This window comes from Podarcis gaigeae, assembly GCF_964106915.1.
Source record: "Podarcis gaigeae genome assembly, chromosome: 3".
NCBI classification, from domain to species: Eukaryota; Metazoa; Chordata; class Lepidosauria; order Squamata; family Lacertidae; genus Podarcis; species Podarcis gaigeae.
Window position 1 is genome coordinate 97,430,439 of NC_139680.1, and position 13,703 is coordinate 97,444,141.

General features: G+C 44.9%; 1 protein-coding gene across 5 annotated transcripts in view; it reads left to right on the forward strand.

Moving 5' to 3' along the window:
• The first annotated feature begins 8,138 nt into the window (after positions 1–8,138).
• The window catches only part of KCNH1 (potassium voltage-gated channel subfamily H member 1), a 218,021-nt gene continuing 212,456 nt past the window's right edge, over positions 8,139–13,703 (forward strand). For 4 of the 5 annotated variants that reach the window (XM_083733194.1, XM_083733196.1, XM_083733197.1 and 1 more), the window contains exon 1: positions 8,194–8,442. In XM_083733194.1, coding sequence (XP_083589320.1) covers positions 8,370–8,442 — 73 coding nt within the window. In that variant the 5' untranslated portion in view covers positions 8,194–8,369. Of the gene's footprint in view, positions 8,443–13,703 lie in introns of all 5 variants that reach the window. The other variant, XM_083733198.1, reaches the window with a different exon arrangement.

Consider the following 13,703-nt stretch of genomic DNA (forward strand, 5'->3'; position numbering starts at 1 on the left):
ACACACCATCTTGAGCTTAGAGGAAATGCAGGATAGTTGAATGTCAAGTTCATTTTCTCTGTGTGTCTCATTTTCCCATTCTTAAATTCAGTTCTCTGGATTTTCACATCAGTTTGCAATGTTTTCTTTCATTCTTAAAAAAAATAAGTTCTCATGAAAATTTAGCAGCATTTTTGTGCAAGTTCTTTCAAAAACACAAATCTTGGCATGCACTTTTACCTTATACACATATTTGGCAAAACAATTTCCCCTTATGCAATGTATTTTTGTACGCTATTATCACTAATGCATACATTTTTATCCACACATGGAATTTGCACCTGTTACTTGACTGGAAAGCTATTTTTGTACAGCTTACTGCATTGCAAAATTTATTAAAAGAGGAAATTTTGAAGGATGACTCTGGTTTGGCTCATGTATTGTTTTGGAAAGTGTGAATTGTTTTGTTTCACCTTTAAATGCAAGCTAAATCGAATTTCTCCCTCATACCTAGAAGCACATAAGCAGGGCCAGGCCACCCATGAGGTGGGATGAAGCAGCTGCCTCAGGCAGCAGAAGCCCTTGAGGTGGCGCCCTGCTCTGGCAACTTGTTTGGCTTATTCCTCCCTGCCCACCACAGAAATATAAGGGGTGTCTGGAGCTTGCTTATCTCCAGGAAAGGCAAAGGGTTGCAACTGAGGAAGTGTGACTGAGCGGGTGACGCCATGAGCCACATGAGAATATAGGGCAATACTTCTATTAGGACCACTCATTAGTTAAATAAGGTGGGCGTGGGGATGTAAGAAAAAACTGAATAGTGTAGTTAATTCCCAAGTCTGCAACTTCTCACAATATAGAAGACGTTTTGCAGGTACAACTGAGTTAGACTATCAAGGTGCAAGACATATTGTAAGGTGCATCCAATGCTATCGGGACAAAAAAACCCCCAACCAAATCAATGCTTCCCCATGTTTGAGAATATAAAATTCAGAAGTTATTGGAGTCTGTCCAAAGTCCTAATCAGAACACATATGACTTGACCCTAGGGAGACGGAGAACAAAAATAAAGAGCAATGTCTTCATATACTGTACTAGGGAATATTTATATACTAGGGAATATTTAGGTGATGCGTAATTTAAAAAAATCAATTGGAACCAAATTTTGTAGTATTATGTACAGACCATCTGCAGATCCCTAAAAGACAGGGAATAGGCTTATGAGGCAAATTTGCATAAATGTGCATATGTTAATGATGGAGAAAATAATAATTTCATAAAACACCATAATCTTGATGATTCCATTTTCTTTTGAGTTTATGGCCTAGCTAAACTGAAAAGACCTGTGCTATGTAATTAATGTTCCAAAACACTGAAAATAATAAATGGTTAGAATCTATGGTGTCCGCTGTATGCATGAGAGAATCAGCTAGGCATGACAATTGTGATTAATCTTGAATTGTTTTGTAGACAGATGAAAGGAGATATTTGGAGACATTCAATGAATAGGAAAATTAGTCAAAGTCTTAATAGAGAAAGACACTGAAAAATGGTTACATGTAATCACATGATATTATAATAAGGGCTGATCTGAAGATCCAAATGATTTTAATTGGTTTTAGGATTATGACAGCTATTAAGATTGCTGTGATCCCTTGACCGGTGGATAGAAATCACGTGTGTAATCTGGAAGTGTATAAAAACATTGCTTTGAATGTGGTTCTTTACAGCCTTTTTTTCCCGGAGGATAGCTGCACAAATTGCCTCCAGTCTTCGCACCCCTTAGTTGTGTGGGTGGTTTGTGGCACAAATCAGAGCTCTGGGCCTCTTTGGTGCATGTATACCGGCTGGGGCTACTATGTTAATTAGGGGAAGTGTTGAGATGCAACTCCGCTTGCTCGGGGTTGCATGAGGTTAAAGCAGATAGAGAAGGAAACTTCCAAGATATCTAAACTGTCTCACTGTCCTTTGACCTCTGTGCTGACCTTTCCTCTAATGTTACATGGTTATTCTCAAGTTGTGGCTCTTCCTTCCTGCCTTCCTTCTTTTCAGACCCTCTTGTAGAGAGGAAATCTTTGAAAGTACTTTACCTGTACCATACTTTTCTGTGTATAAGACTAGGTTTTTTTTTTACTTTTAAAATAAGGTTAAAAATCTGGGTGCGTCTTATACACATAAGCCCATTTTCTAAATTTGGGCTCCCCAAAAGTAGGGGGCGTCTTATACATGGGGCCGTCTTACACACGGAAAAATATGGTACCCTCTGCTAAGTGCAAGCGGCTAGTATGGCTCCCTTGCAACTCTATCTCAGCTAACTAGAACTAGGAGCTCTTTTCTACCCAAGTATGTACAGTATTTCCTACAGTAAACCTACTGTCTTGTTTTTCTGTACCAAGTTTCTCTATGTGATTGCAACCAAGGTAAGCCTGCTCTCCTACAAGGGTTCAGTAAAGTCAGCTTCCAAGTTGTGTGCTAACTCTGCAAAGTAATTCAAGATTAATGCTGCTCCTCCGGTCCCCAGTGTTCATGTACCAGGGGCAGAGTCAGCATCATTAGTAGGGCAGAAAGTGACACTACATGCACACCAAACCAGTGTGTATCTTTGCTTAGAGCGGCTTCCATCTAACAGACATATATGCTGCCCCAGTGGCCCCAGCAGCCTGGCAGGGGAGGTGGTGGCATCCTAGCATTTATCCCACCATATTGGGAACTGGCACTGGGCCTGATTACCTAACGGTGGGATACCTGACGGCATGTAACTTCCCAAACTGAAGTCACATTTGCAGGTGGGGGGGAATCGTCTTCGTTTTCTGTATCCCAATATCTTAAACTGTAAGATATTGCATACTTCCTTGAAAACTCCCCAAAGGCTCCTCTATGAAGCAGAAAGCTTCTGTTAACGAGACCGTCAGTGAGATTATTCCCTTGCCAGGCTAAATATGTGCCTGATCTGTTACTACAGAGGAAAGCCAAGTCCAACCAAGCAATTAGGCAGTTTTTCATCGATAGACTTTTTGAGTTTAAAGCCTACTAGGAAAAGCAGAAGCAAAGTAATAGAAGCATCTGAAGAAGGTTTATTTTAATTATTCTGTATTCCACTTGCACATTTATCTATTTATAAATTGCATTTAAATTGTAAAATATCATGGTGACGTTCAGACTAAAACTGCAGTATTACAAGAAAAATGTCCATTGTTACATAATGTTACATTCATGGCTGCACAGTTACAGTATTAAATGTGATACTCCTTAGTAATATTTAATGGAAACATTTAAGCATAATTGCGCCAGGTAGAAAAGGTACGGCCAAGTGCCTACAAAAATCAATAGGTGATCTATAGAAGTTCATTTAATATTACTCACCGGAGGAGAGATTAAGAGGAGGAACTGAGAAAATGCTATATGATCAAACACTCAGAAGATTAACAAACTTAAAGAAAGGGCATACAGATCTAGCTTGAATCAAGATACACACAAACACACAAAGTGTGGAGAAAAATATAGTAGCCCAAAATTGTGATAATTGTGGTGAATGTTATAGCTTTAGGTCAAAAGTCTCCAAACCCAGTGCCCTCCACACGCTTTGGATTACAACTTCCATTAGCTCCAGACTAATGTGTAAAATAAAAGGGACGCAGGTGGCGCTGTGGGTTAAAGCCTCAGCACCTAGGACTTGCCGATCAAAAGATCGGCGGTTCGAATCCCTGCGGCGGGGTGCGCTCCCGCTGCTCGGTCCCAGCGCCTGCCAACCTAGCAGTTCGAAAGCACCCCCGGGTGCAAGTAGATAAATAGGGACCGCTTACCAGCGGGAAGGTAAACGGCGTTTCCGTGTGCGGCTCTGGCTCGCCAGATGCAGCTTTGTCACGCTGGCCACGTGACCCGGAAGTGTCTCCGGACAGCGCTGGCCCCCGGCCTCTTAAGTGAGATGGGCGCACAACCCCAGAGTCTGTCAAGACTGGCCCGTACGGGCAGGGGTACCTTTACCTTTACCTTTAATGTGTAAAATCCTGTTAATGTATTCATCTGCTTACAGTGGTCTCCTAAATAAATTGTAAATTTCCCCATTCTTTCTTGGAAGTTTTTTTCTTCTTGGTTCCTGAGCTTTCCAGTCAGCTCTGCCGTTTCGGCAGAGTTTGCCATTCCTCTCTGGTAGGGACTCTTTCTTCTTTCCATCTCTGGGCTAGAAGCATCTGTGCGGCTGTTGTCATATACATAAAAAGTATTTTCTCTCCTTTGAATTTTCAGTACCTATAATTCCTAATAAAAAACGTTTCTGGTTTTTTAACAAAAGTTATTTTAAGTATTTTTTCAGTTCATTTTATATCATCTCCCGGAAAGCTTTCATTGCCTTACACGACCACCACATATGATAAAAGGTACCTTCTTTCTCTTTACATTTCCAGCTGGTATTTATACTTGTTCTATACATTTTTGCTAAAAATACCACCGGTACATCATTTCCATATAGTTTTCTTTCAGTGTACAACGTGCCGTAAATTTCAAATCCGTTTTCTATAACTTCTCCCAATCTGCAATCTGTTGCCCAGTGTATCTTTACAGATTTAACCTGTTCATCTTTTGTACGCTATTCCAAGAGCAATCTACACATTTAACATTATTTCCCAACAAACCTTTTTGGAATCTTGATATCTCATAACTAAAACATTTCTTCTTCTCTGTCTTAAAAATATCATTTAACTGGTATATAATTTAATTGGTATATTTAATTTAATTAAAAATATCATTTAAAAGGAAAACAATGACTGAGTCCCCCTGCCCCACCCCCATTCTACAAAATCTGTGTTAGGCTGCCTGAAGATGATTCCTGCTCACCAAAGGTGAATAGTCAACTGACAACAAGAACAGTACAACTGTGTCACTTTGGAGCAAATATCTTGGCTAAAGTGAATTGGACAAAGAACACACACACACAATACATTTAAAACACTCTTATACCACTTTGATACTAGGGTGCTGAGGGTTGTTGGGAGACCACACACAGAGCTACAATTCCCAGCCAAATTAGCAAATGACAGTTCCCCAGCATTTTTTGTGGGAAACTACGACTGTTAACTTGAGAGTTCCATGGACTGCAAGAAGAACAAACCGATCCATTCTGAAGGAAATCAGCCCTGAGTGCTCATGGAAGGACAGGTCGTGAAGCTGAGGCTCCAATACTTTGGCCACCTCCTGAGAAGAGAAGGCTCCCTGGAAAAGACCCTGATGTTGGGAAAGATGGAGGGCACAAGGAGAAGGGGACGCCAGAGGAAGAGATGGTTGGACAGTGTTCTCGAAGCTACAAACATGAGTCTGACCAAACTGCGGGAGGCAGTGGAAGACAGGAGTGCCTGGTGTGCTCTGGTCCATGGGGTCATGAAGAGTCGGACATGACTAAACGACTAAACAACAACTGTTAAAGTGGTCTAAGAGTGCTTTAAACTGGGGAGCCTTAGGCTCAATTCTTGGTCCTCCACAGAGCTTACTGGTTTATTTATTTCATTTCTATATTTTAAAAAAACAACAGTTAAGGCAATTGTCAATATAAAAACAATTTCAAAACAGATGCTGACTGGGATAAAAAGCGTCACTTTGAAGGCTCAGTCACCATCACAGCCTAGTCAAATTTGCAGGATTGTTGTGTGGCTAAAATGTGTGTGGGGGGGGGAGGTGCCAAAATAAAATAATTTTGTGTCCTGTCATACAGGCTACACACAATCCTAACTTTCACTAGCTGGCTTTAAAGTATTTTAAGATAAGGAAGAAGAGCTAGTACAGTACTAGGTTTGGTAATAAGCGTATCTTCTGCAGAAATGTTGCCATGTGTCTTCACCTGTGAGGAGTGTTCCAATTCAGGGCTCCAGCCGGCCAGCTAGCAATGTACCACTCCGGGGTGGTCCATTCCGTTCCACCTCCACCCACCCTGTTTCCCTACTTTTCTGTACCGATAAGACACAAAACATTCTGCGGCCATTGAGCATCCTGAGTCCTCTTAGGGCTGTCTTATGTCTCATTTTTCGCTTTTTTCCCCCGGTAGAGAGATGTTGTTTTTTTGTTCTTCTAAAAACCATACATGCTGAGCTGTCCCCCAGGGCCCTATTTTGGCTACGTAGCAATGGGTACTTACTATTTGAATTCACTACCGGAAGGGCTGATTTCTTCCATGTTAAAGTGGCTACTCTAGGTAGGTTTCAAAGCATTGCCATTAGCCCTGAGTTAAGAAGTGGGCCAGATCTAAACTCCTTCCATACAGCAGGGGAAAATGAGGCACCACGAGGGAGACGCTGCTGGTGTCTAAATGGTCAGGTTTGTTTTTTTTTAAAGTGTTAATTTTGGGGTGGTGGTGCCATTGGAGCCCTTAGAATCACAGAATTGTAGAATTGGAAGGGATCCCCATGTTAGAATTCCTGCTCCGTGATTACAGTCATGGGATTTTTGTCTTTCACATGACGGTATATGTTTTGACTCCACAAAGTGGGAAGTGACGGAGACAGGATGTTTGTGTTCCTGTGTTCCGTGAAGGGGGACTACTGTCCTTTGTTCTTTTCCTCTTTGCTGTCTGATGCTAGAGAGAGAGGGAGCCATGTTGCAGTGCTCCACGTGTGTTTATATGTAAATAAAGTAGATTAGCCAAAATGCTGAGCTGCTGAGGTCTGTCACGCAAGGTGCGCAAACCCTGCGGATCCCTAAGTGTGCTGGTGTCGGTTGGCATCGGTCGCTGTGATGTTCGGGCAGAAGAAAGCTTTTGAAGCTCCCGAATGAAAGACCAGGAGGGAGAGAACATGCCAGTCGGGCACGTGTCTCTGCCGGGGTCCTACTCGAGTGTAGGCTGAACTCCTGACACCCCATGGGTCATCTAGTCCAACCCCCTGCAATACAGGAATCTTTTGCCCTACGAGGGGCTGGAACCCAGAACCCTAAGATGAACAGTCTCATGCTCTGAGCTATCCCAGGTCTTCTGGGATCTTCAAATACAGTGGTACCTCGGGTTAAGTACTTAATTCGTTCCGGATGTCTGTACTTAACCTGAAACTGTTCTTAACCTGAGGTACCACTTTAGCTAATGCGGCCTCCCGCTGCTGCTGCGCCGCCAGAGTACGATTTCTGTTCTCATCCTGAAGCAAAGTTCTTAACCTGAAGCACTATTTCTGGCTTAGTGGAGTCTGTAACCTGAAGCATATGTAACCCGAGGTACCACTGTACCTCAAGGGCTGTCACATGGAAGATGGAGCAGGCTTGTTTTCTGCTGCTCTGAAGGGCAGGACTAAAACCAATGGCTTCAAGTTACAAGAAAGGAGATTCCGACTAACCAGAAAAAAGTTTCTGGCAGTAAGAGCTGTTTTTTGGTTTTTTTAAATATATATAAATTTTTATTAAATTTTTCTTTACAAATAAATCCATACAACCATGTTTACAAATTTGCTACTTTTTGAACTTCCACCAGCACCTCCCTCAATCATCCATTTTTCTTATCTTCACGCATTTTCTATATGATATTGCCAATTTAATATTAACCTTCCATCTCTGTTTCTTTTTTACAATATACCTTGTACTATCACAAAGCCTCCTTAAAACCCACTAGCGTTGTCTGTTCGTCACATATAGTTTTCAGATAATCCGTGAACTTTCCCCAGTAAGAGCTGTTTGACAGTGGAATGGACTCCCTTGGGAGGTTGTGGACCAGGCATAGGCAACCTCTGCCCTCCAGATGTTTTGGGACTACAACTCCCATCACCCCTAGCTAACAGTGGTTAGGGATGATGGGAATTGTAGTCCCAAAACATCTGGCGGGCCGAGTTTGCCTATGCCTGCTGTGGACTCTCCTTTCTTGGATGTCGGGTGGCCATCTGTCATGGATGCTTTAGCTGAGATTCCTGCATTTCTTGGGGTCCTGACTCTCGGGGTCCCTTCCAACTCTACGATTCTATGCTTCTGGGAAAAGAGAGGAACTCCCTCGGGCCCCCGCCGTCCACCTGGCAGGGAACCTTGGGAGCGAGCCCAACTGAGGTCAGAGAGACTTCCTTTGGAACAAACCAGAGGTCAGCTCGGGATGCGAATCAATGCAACCGGATCAGCCTGTTCAGGGCAGCTGCTCCAAAGAAGCCATCGTGCTCAGTCGGGCGACCGGCCGGCCGGCAGAGGGCGCTGCCGGACAAGGTCCAGGCGCGGCGGCTGGGAGGCGGCGACGAGCGGGGATGCAGCGAGCAAGCGAGCGAGCGAGCGGGCGCGGGAGGAGGGAGCCTGAGTGGCTGGGCGCGAGAGAGGAGCTGATGCTGCAAAGCCACCCGGAGGGGACCATGAGGAGCTCAGAGCGGGAAGAAGAAGACGAAGACGAGCGCGCAGAGGCAAGCGCCTAGCTTCGCCCGGCCGCCGTGCCCGAGCCAGCGCGCCCGACTATGGCTGGGGGAAGGCGAGGGCTGGTGGCTCCCCAGAATACCTTCCTGGAGAACATCGTCAGGAGATCCAACGGTGAGCAGAGAAGGAGATCCCGGCGGCGGCGGGACGGGGATGGAGCAGAATGCAGGAGCGCTGCTGGCGGTGTTCGCGTGCACGTGTGAATGCGTCCCCGGGGCTGGCTGCTCGGTCGGCCCTAATGCGGGACTCGGCGAATCCGGGCTCGATCCGGAGCTCCTCCTGGCTCAGGTGGGGATGCCTTTGGGTGGGAGCCCGGAGAAGTCTGACAGAAGAAAAAGTGGTCCAGATTTCTCCGTGAGGAGACAGGTTCAGGTGGGGTGGGAGAGGAAACCCCGCAAGGCTCCTGGGCCCCATGAAATGCCACTGTTTTGGGGGTTGGGGGAGGTGTTGTTGCAGGGCCGGTTTAGGGGGATGCTGCTGCTGTTCAGGGCGGGATCGGTGGTGGGAAAAGATCAGCAATAATTCTTCCTGCTCCCGAGCTCTTGGGATGATGTCCTAATGTAGACTCCTTGCAGTGTGTGTGTGTGTGTGTGCAGGGTGTGTGTGTGTGTTGGGGAGAGAATGCTCCTCCGTTCCTTTTCCTGGGGGAGTCCTTTCCCTTTCTCTCGCCTCTCCACTCCCCCGCCTCGCTTGCTCAGGGGCTGTCCCCTCCCTTGTTACTGAGGTTTTTGGTGCTATGCAGACCTGGGAGTCTCTCTTTGCGGAGGCTGTAGTGAGATCCTCAGCTAGAGCGAGCGAGAGGCACTTGGATCTAAATGGGCTTCCTTCCAGACTTCACCTCCCTGCAGGTGGAAGCCGACAGGGAGAACCTGTCTAAAATAACAGCCACACACTTTTAAAGTACAGCAGGAATGGGGGGGACGGGGACGACACTCTGATGCATATCTCTATGTAGTTGTCGAACGAGTGTGATTTCTACATTTGTTTTGTTTCTTTTTAAAATAGACTGATACTTCCATAGTGTCAGTCAGGGTGGGGTGGGGGGTAAAGAGAGAGGTTTTTAGGCTAGAATGCTCTTTAAGGTGAATTCTGGCAGTTTAGACTAAGGACTGACTAATACCAATCTCTGGCTGGCTCCAATCCCCCTCCTATCATTCAAATAAGCCACTGTTATACAAGAAGAATCTTGCAGGTCATTATAATCCGGATTGCTGAATCTGGTGCACAGTGAGAAGTCAAATATGTTTGTTCAAGAGAAGATACTGTTTGGAGGAAGTTGTTCAAATGCTTAAGTATGGCTAAAGGGAATTTTGAAATAGTTCTGGTTGAAAGATCAGCAGCATGGGCTTGAGGTCATTTATTGTTATTATTGTATTTCGCTAATTTATTTTTTTAATTAAAACCCCAGTTACATGTTTCTACTCCCTAACAAACAGCCTCCACTTGGTAAACAGAGCAGGAAAATTGAGGTGGGAAGGACCTTAGTCTCTGATTTGTGTCTGTGTGGCTTGTCCCTGCCTTATAATTCTCAGGCTAACAGGATGACCCACGAATTTTAAAGCCACATTAGCATTAGTTCCATTGCACTGAACCAATCGAAACAAACATGGTATCAGCTCGAACCCATGTAGGGTTAGACACGCCTGTCTCTGTATAGGTCTGGATTTATTTATTTTACGAAGTGGATTTCTCTTCCACCTTTCTGTTGGCACGAGAGTTCTGGAGGGCTGCTGATTGCAAGTCTGCTGCCTCCCCAGGTTTGTGGTGTGTGAATGCAAAGGAGAGCAGGGATCCTCTCCTTTGAACAGTTACACAGAAGAGAAAATTGCAGCAGATTCAGCTGCTGCCACCCCTACATGACAAGCTGTCCAAATTCCCCTCTTCCGTTGAAAGGCAAATTGCTGGGAACGGGATGGAAAACAATGCTGTCAATATCACAACACCGTTATCCAAATCTGTGGTGCAACCCCACTTCGAATACTATGTGCGTTCTGGACACCGCACCTAAGAAAAAGGATGTCATTGAGCAGGAGAAGGTTCAGAAAACCAAAATGATCAAGGACTGGGTAAACTCCCCTGTGGAAAAAGGTTACAACGTTTGAGTCTTTTCCATTTACAAAGAGAGAGAGAGAGATTGGCAATGGGGATATGAGAGCGGTGTATACAATTATGCAAAGTGTGTGGAAAGTGAATAGAGGTAAGTTTCTCTCCCGCCCCCCCCCCCATCTCATATTTCCAGAACCGAGGGATGTGCTAAATGGTGAGAGATGCAGGACAAGCAAAACCAAGTTCTTAGTCTATGGGAATTAAAGCAGATGGCTTTAAAAGAGGATTAGAAAATTCATGGGGGATGAAGCTACCCATGGCTATATGATACCTCCAGAATCAGATACACCATGTCTCTGAATACTGAAGAGGCCAGAATATCAGCTAGACAGGGCTCTCGCATGTTGTGATTCTGGGCTTCCCAGAGACACCTGGTTGGCTGCTGTAGGAAAGAGTATTATGCACCAGGTAGGCCTTTGCTCTGATCCAGCAGTGCCCTTAGGTTCAGGCACCTTTCCCTCCTCTCCCAAAGGCTCGTTCCAGTGTTATGGGTTTGCAAAATTATGACCCAGTTCCTTCCTCTCAGTTTGATTAATTGCAGCTACTTGAACAAATAAGAGCTATTGGCACAAGTATTGATGAGCGAGACGCAGGGCTGGAATCCAAATGGGGAAGGCACACTGCCTCTAAAGATGCTGGGGGTGGTGGTGGATTCAGCTACACAATGATAAGGCAGATATACAACTTTAATAACTTCCAGAAACACTTTGCTGTTTTAAAAGGGTTACGCTGTAGAGGAAATCACCTTTTGATTGTTCTCCATGCAAACCACGACCACATTAATGTATACTGATGCGTCACTTCAAAATGTAAATTACTCCCCTCCAGCCCCAATCCATCATTAAAAGTGAAAGGTTTTACTTGGGAGGAAAGAAGAAATATCACTTGTCATTTACTCAGTAATGGCCAGTGGTTTCTTCTCCTCAAATTATTTCACTGTTGTCAGATGAATACGCCATTCAATCAGCACCAACTTTAAAAAAAACAAACCCCTCCAACTTCCTAGTGCCTGCCTTCATGTTTGAATAATATTATCATTAAAATGTCATTTTGAAGAAAGCGCTGTGTGGAAATTGACATGTCTTTGACTTTCCTTTTCCTTCCCCCAATAAGAGGCCTGATGCAAAACCCACTGCCTTTAATCAAAGTTCATCAGTGGCTGCCACAAAGTTCCTAAAACAGACTCTCATGGTGGGAAGACTTCTGGCTTTCAACATTTATTTGCTGGAACTCCCAAGATCCACCAACCAGGGGGTTGCAAAAGGACATGTATCTACCTGTAGAAGAGTGCAAGGGACATGCATCTACAATTACAGAATTCTGCTTCCGGGAATTCAAGAATTCTGAGACCTGAATGGAGCCTTCCACACAAAAATCTGCCCCAACTCATATTGGTAATATAGTTTGGAGCTGTGTGTGGGCAGGGGGTCATTTTGTTGAAACAGTTGTTCAAGAGCTGGGAGTCAGATATCCTCCCCAATCTACTGCAAATTATCCAGAGAATGGCCAGCAGGTCCAGATCTCACTTTCTGCCCATCCCTGCTTTCCAGGACAGCCACACACATGGTGTGTGTGTGTGTGTGTGTGTGTGTGTGTAGCCATAGAATCAAGAGCAGTCCAGAGGTTTAGAATGCTTGTTTACCAGCATTTTGTTGTTGCACTAGGGGTAGTTTCTAACTTTATCCAGGTTACTGAGCTATGGTGGAATGTACTAACTCTAGTATTGGAGATGGTCTGCCTCTGAATGCCAGTTGTTGGGGAGCACAAATTGGGAGAGAGATATGTTGTGCTCATGTCTTGTTTGTGGTCTTCTGGTTGGCACTGTGAGAACAGGATGCTGGACCAAATGGGACTTTGTTTTGATTTAGCCGGAAACTTTGAAAGTTCTTGCTAGAAGCAGGGCACACTTACAGTCACACCTCATGTTACGTTTGATTCATGTTGAGCGTTTTCAGGTTGCGTCCTGCGGCGACCCAGAAGTACTGGAAAGGGTTACTTCTGGGTTTTGCCGCTTGTGCATGCACAGACACTCAAAATGAAGTCATGCGCATGCACAGAAGTGGCGAATCAGATTGCATTCTGCTCATGTTGTGAACCGGGCTCCAGAACGGATCCCGTTCGCAAACAGAGGTACCACTGTATTGCTTGGCGGCCTTTCCTCTCTAGTGGATTCTTTCTAGCTTGCAACTTACTTGAGCCTGGATAGCTCAGTTGCTGAGAGTGTGGTGCTGATAAGGCCAAGGTTGCAGGTTCAATTCCTGTATGGGGCAGCTGCACATTCCTGCATTGCAAGGGCTGCATTAGATCCTCGGATTCCCTTCCAGTTCTGTGATTCTACTTGCAATAGGTTAATGTGGTAGCCATGTCTAGGCATATCAAGCACAGCCTTTCCAGGTCTTCATTCATGTAGAATAAATGCATCTGTAAATAGTGGTTCTTTCCTCCAACCTACATGTGTGGGGTTCTTGGTTGCATGCATATAGTATACATCCATGGTTGAGCAATTGCCTTGCATGCAGAAGTTTCTTGGTACAATCCCCAGTGTCTCCAGGTTGGGCTGGGTACAGCTTCTGCTGGAATATCCTGAAGAGCAGCTAGACATTGGGCTAGACAGTATATTCAGTGAAAGACAGCTTCCTATGTCTCTAGCTTTACATGAGAGGACTTCCTCCAGATGCCCATAGATGGAGGGTGGAAAGGGTGCTTTCAGAACGATGGGATTCAATCACATATCAGCAATTCAGGCTGCACAATTACAGTTGATTTGGGAGGTCTTGCACATAGCAGGCTCACTTCCCCCAAAGAGAGGACTTTTTGCAAGAAGGAAAGTGAGAGAGAAATGCCGGGATGCGTGTGGGCCACTAGTGGAAGCGCCAGGAGGCTATTGCTTCAGTTCTGCCCTTTTGGGACAGCCACTCCTGCTGATCAATATGGTGATTAAATATATCATAACATAAATGACTGCATTATGCAACACAATAAATATTAATATCAATAACACGTGACAGTGACCCCCCCCCCGGGAAATGGCTTTGAATGGCTGGCTAAATCAGGTGAAGTTGAGTTAGGGACTTTCCCTGCATCAAAGGACAGGCTCCAGTGGATTGAGCAGATGAGACCAGCAGTGGGTTCAGCAGTCAAGAAGGCGGTTTCTGCAGGTGCTATAGAGGGAAGTGAGGGGCAGATGGGGTTCGTCAACCTGGAAGGGAGCCCATCTAGGAAAAGGAAAACTCTGATCCTAAACCTTTGCTGCCTTGTGGGATATCATT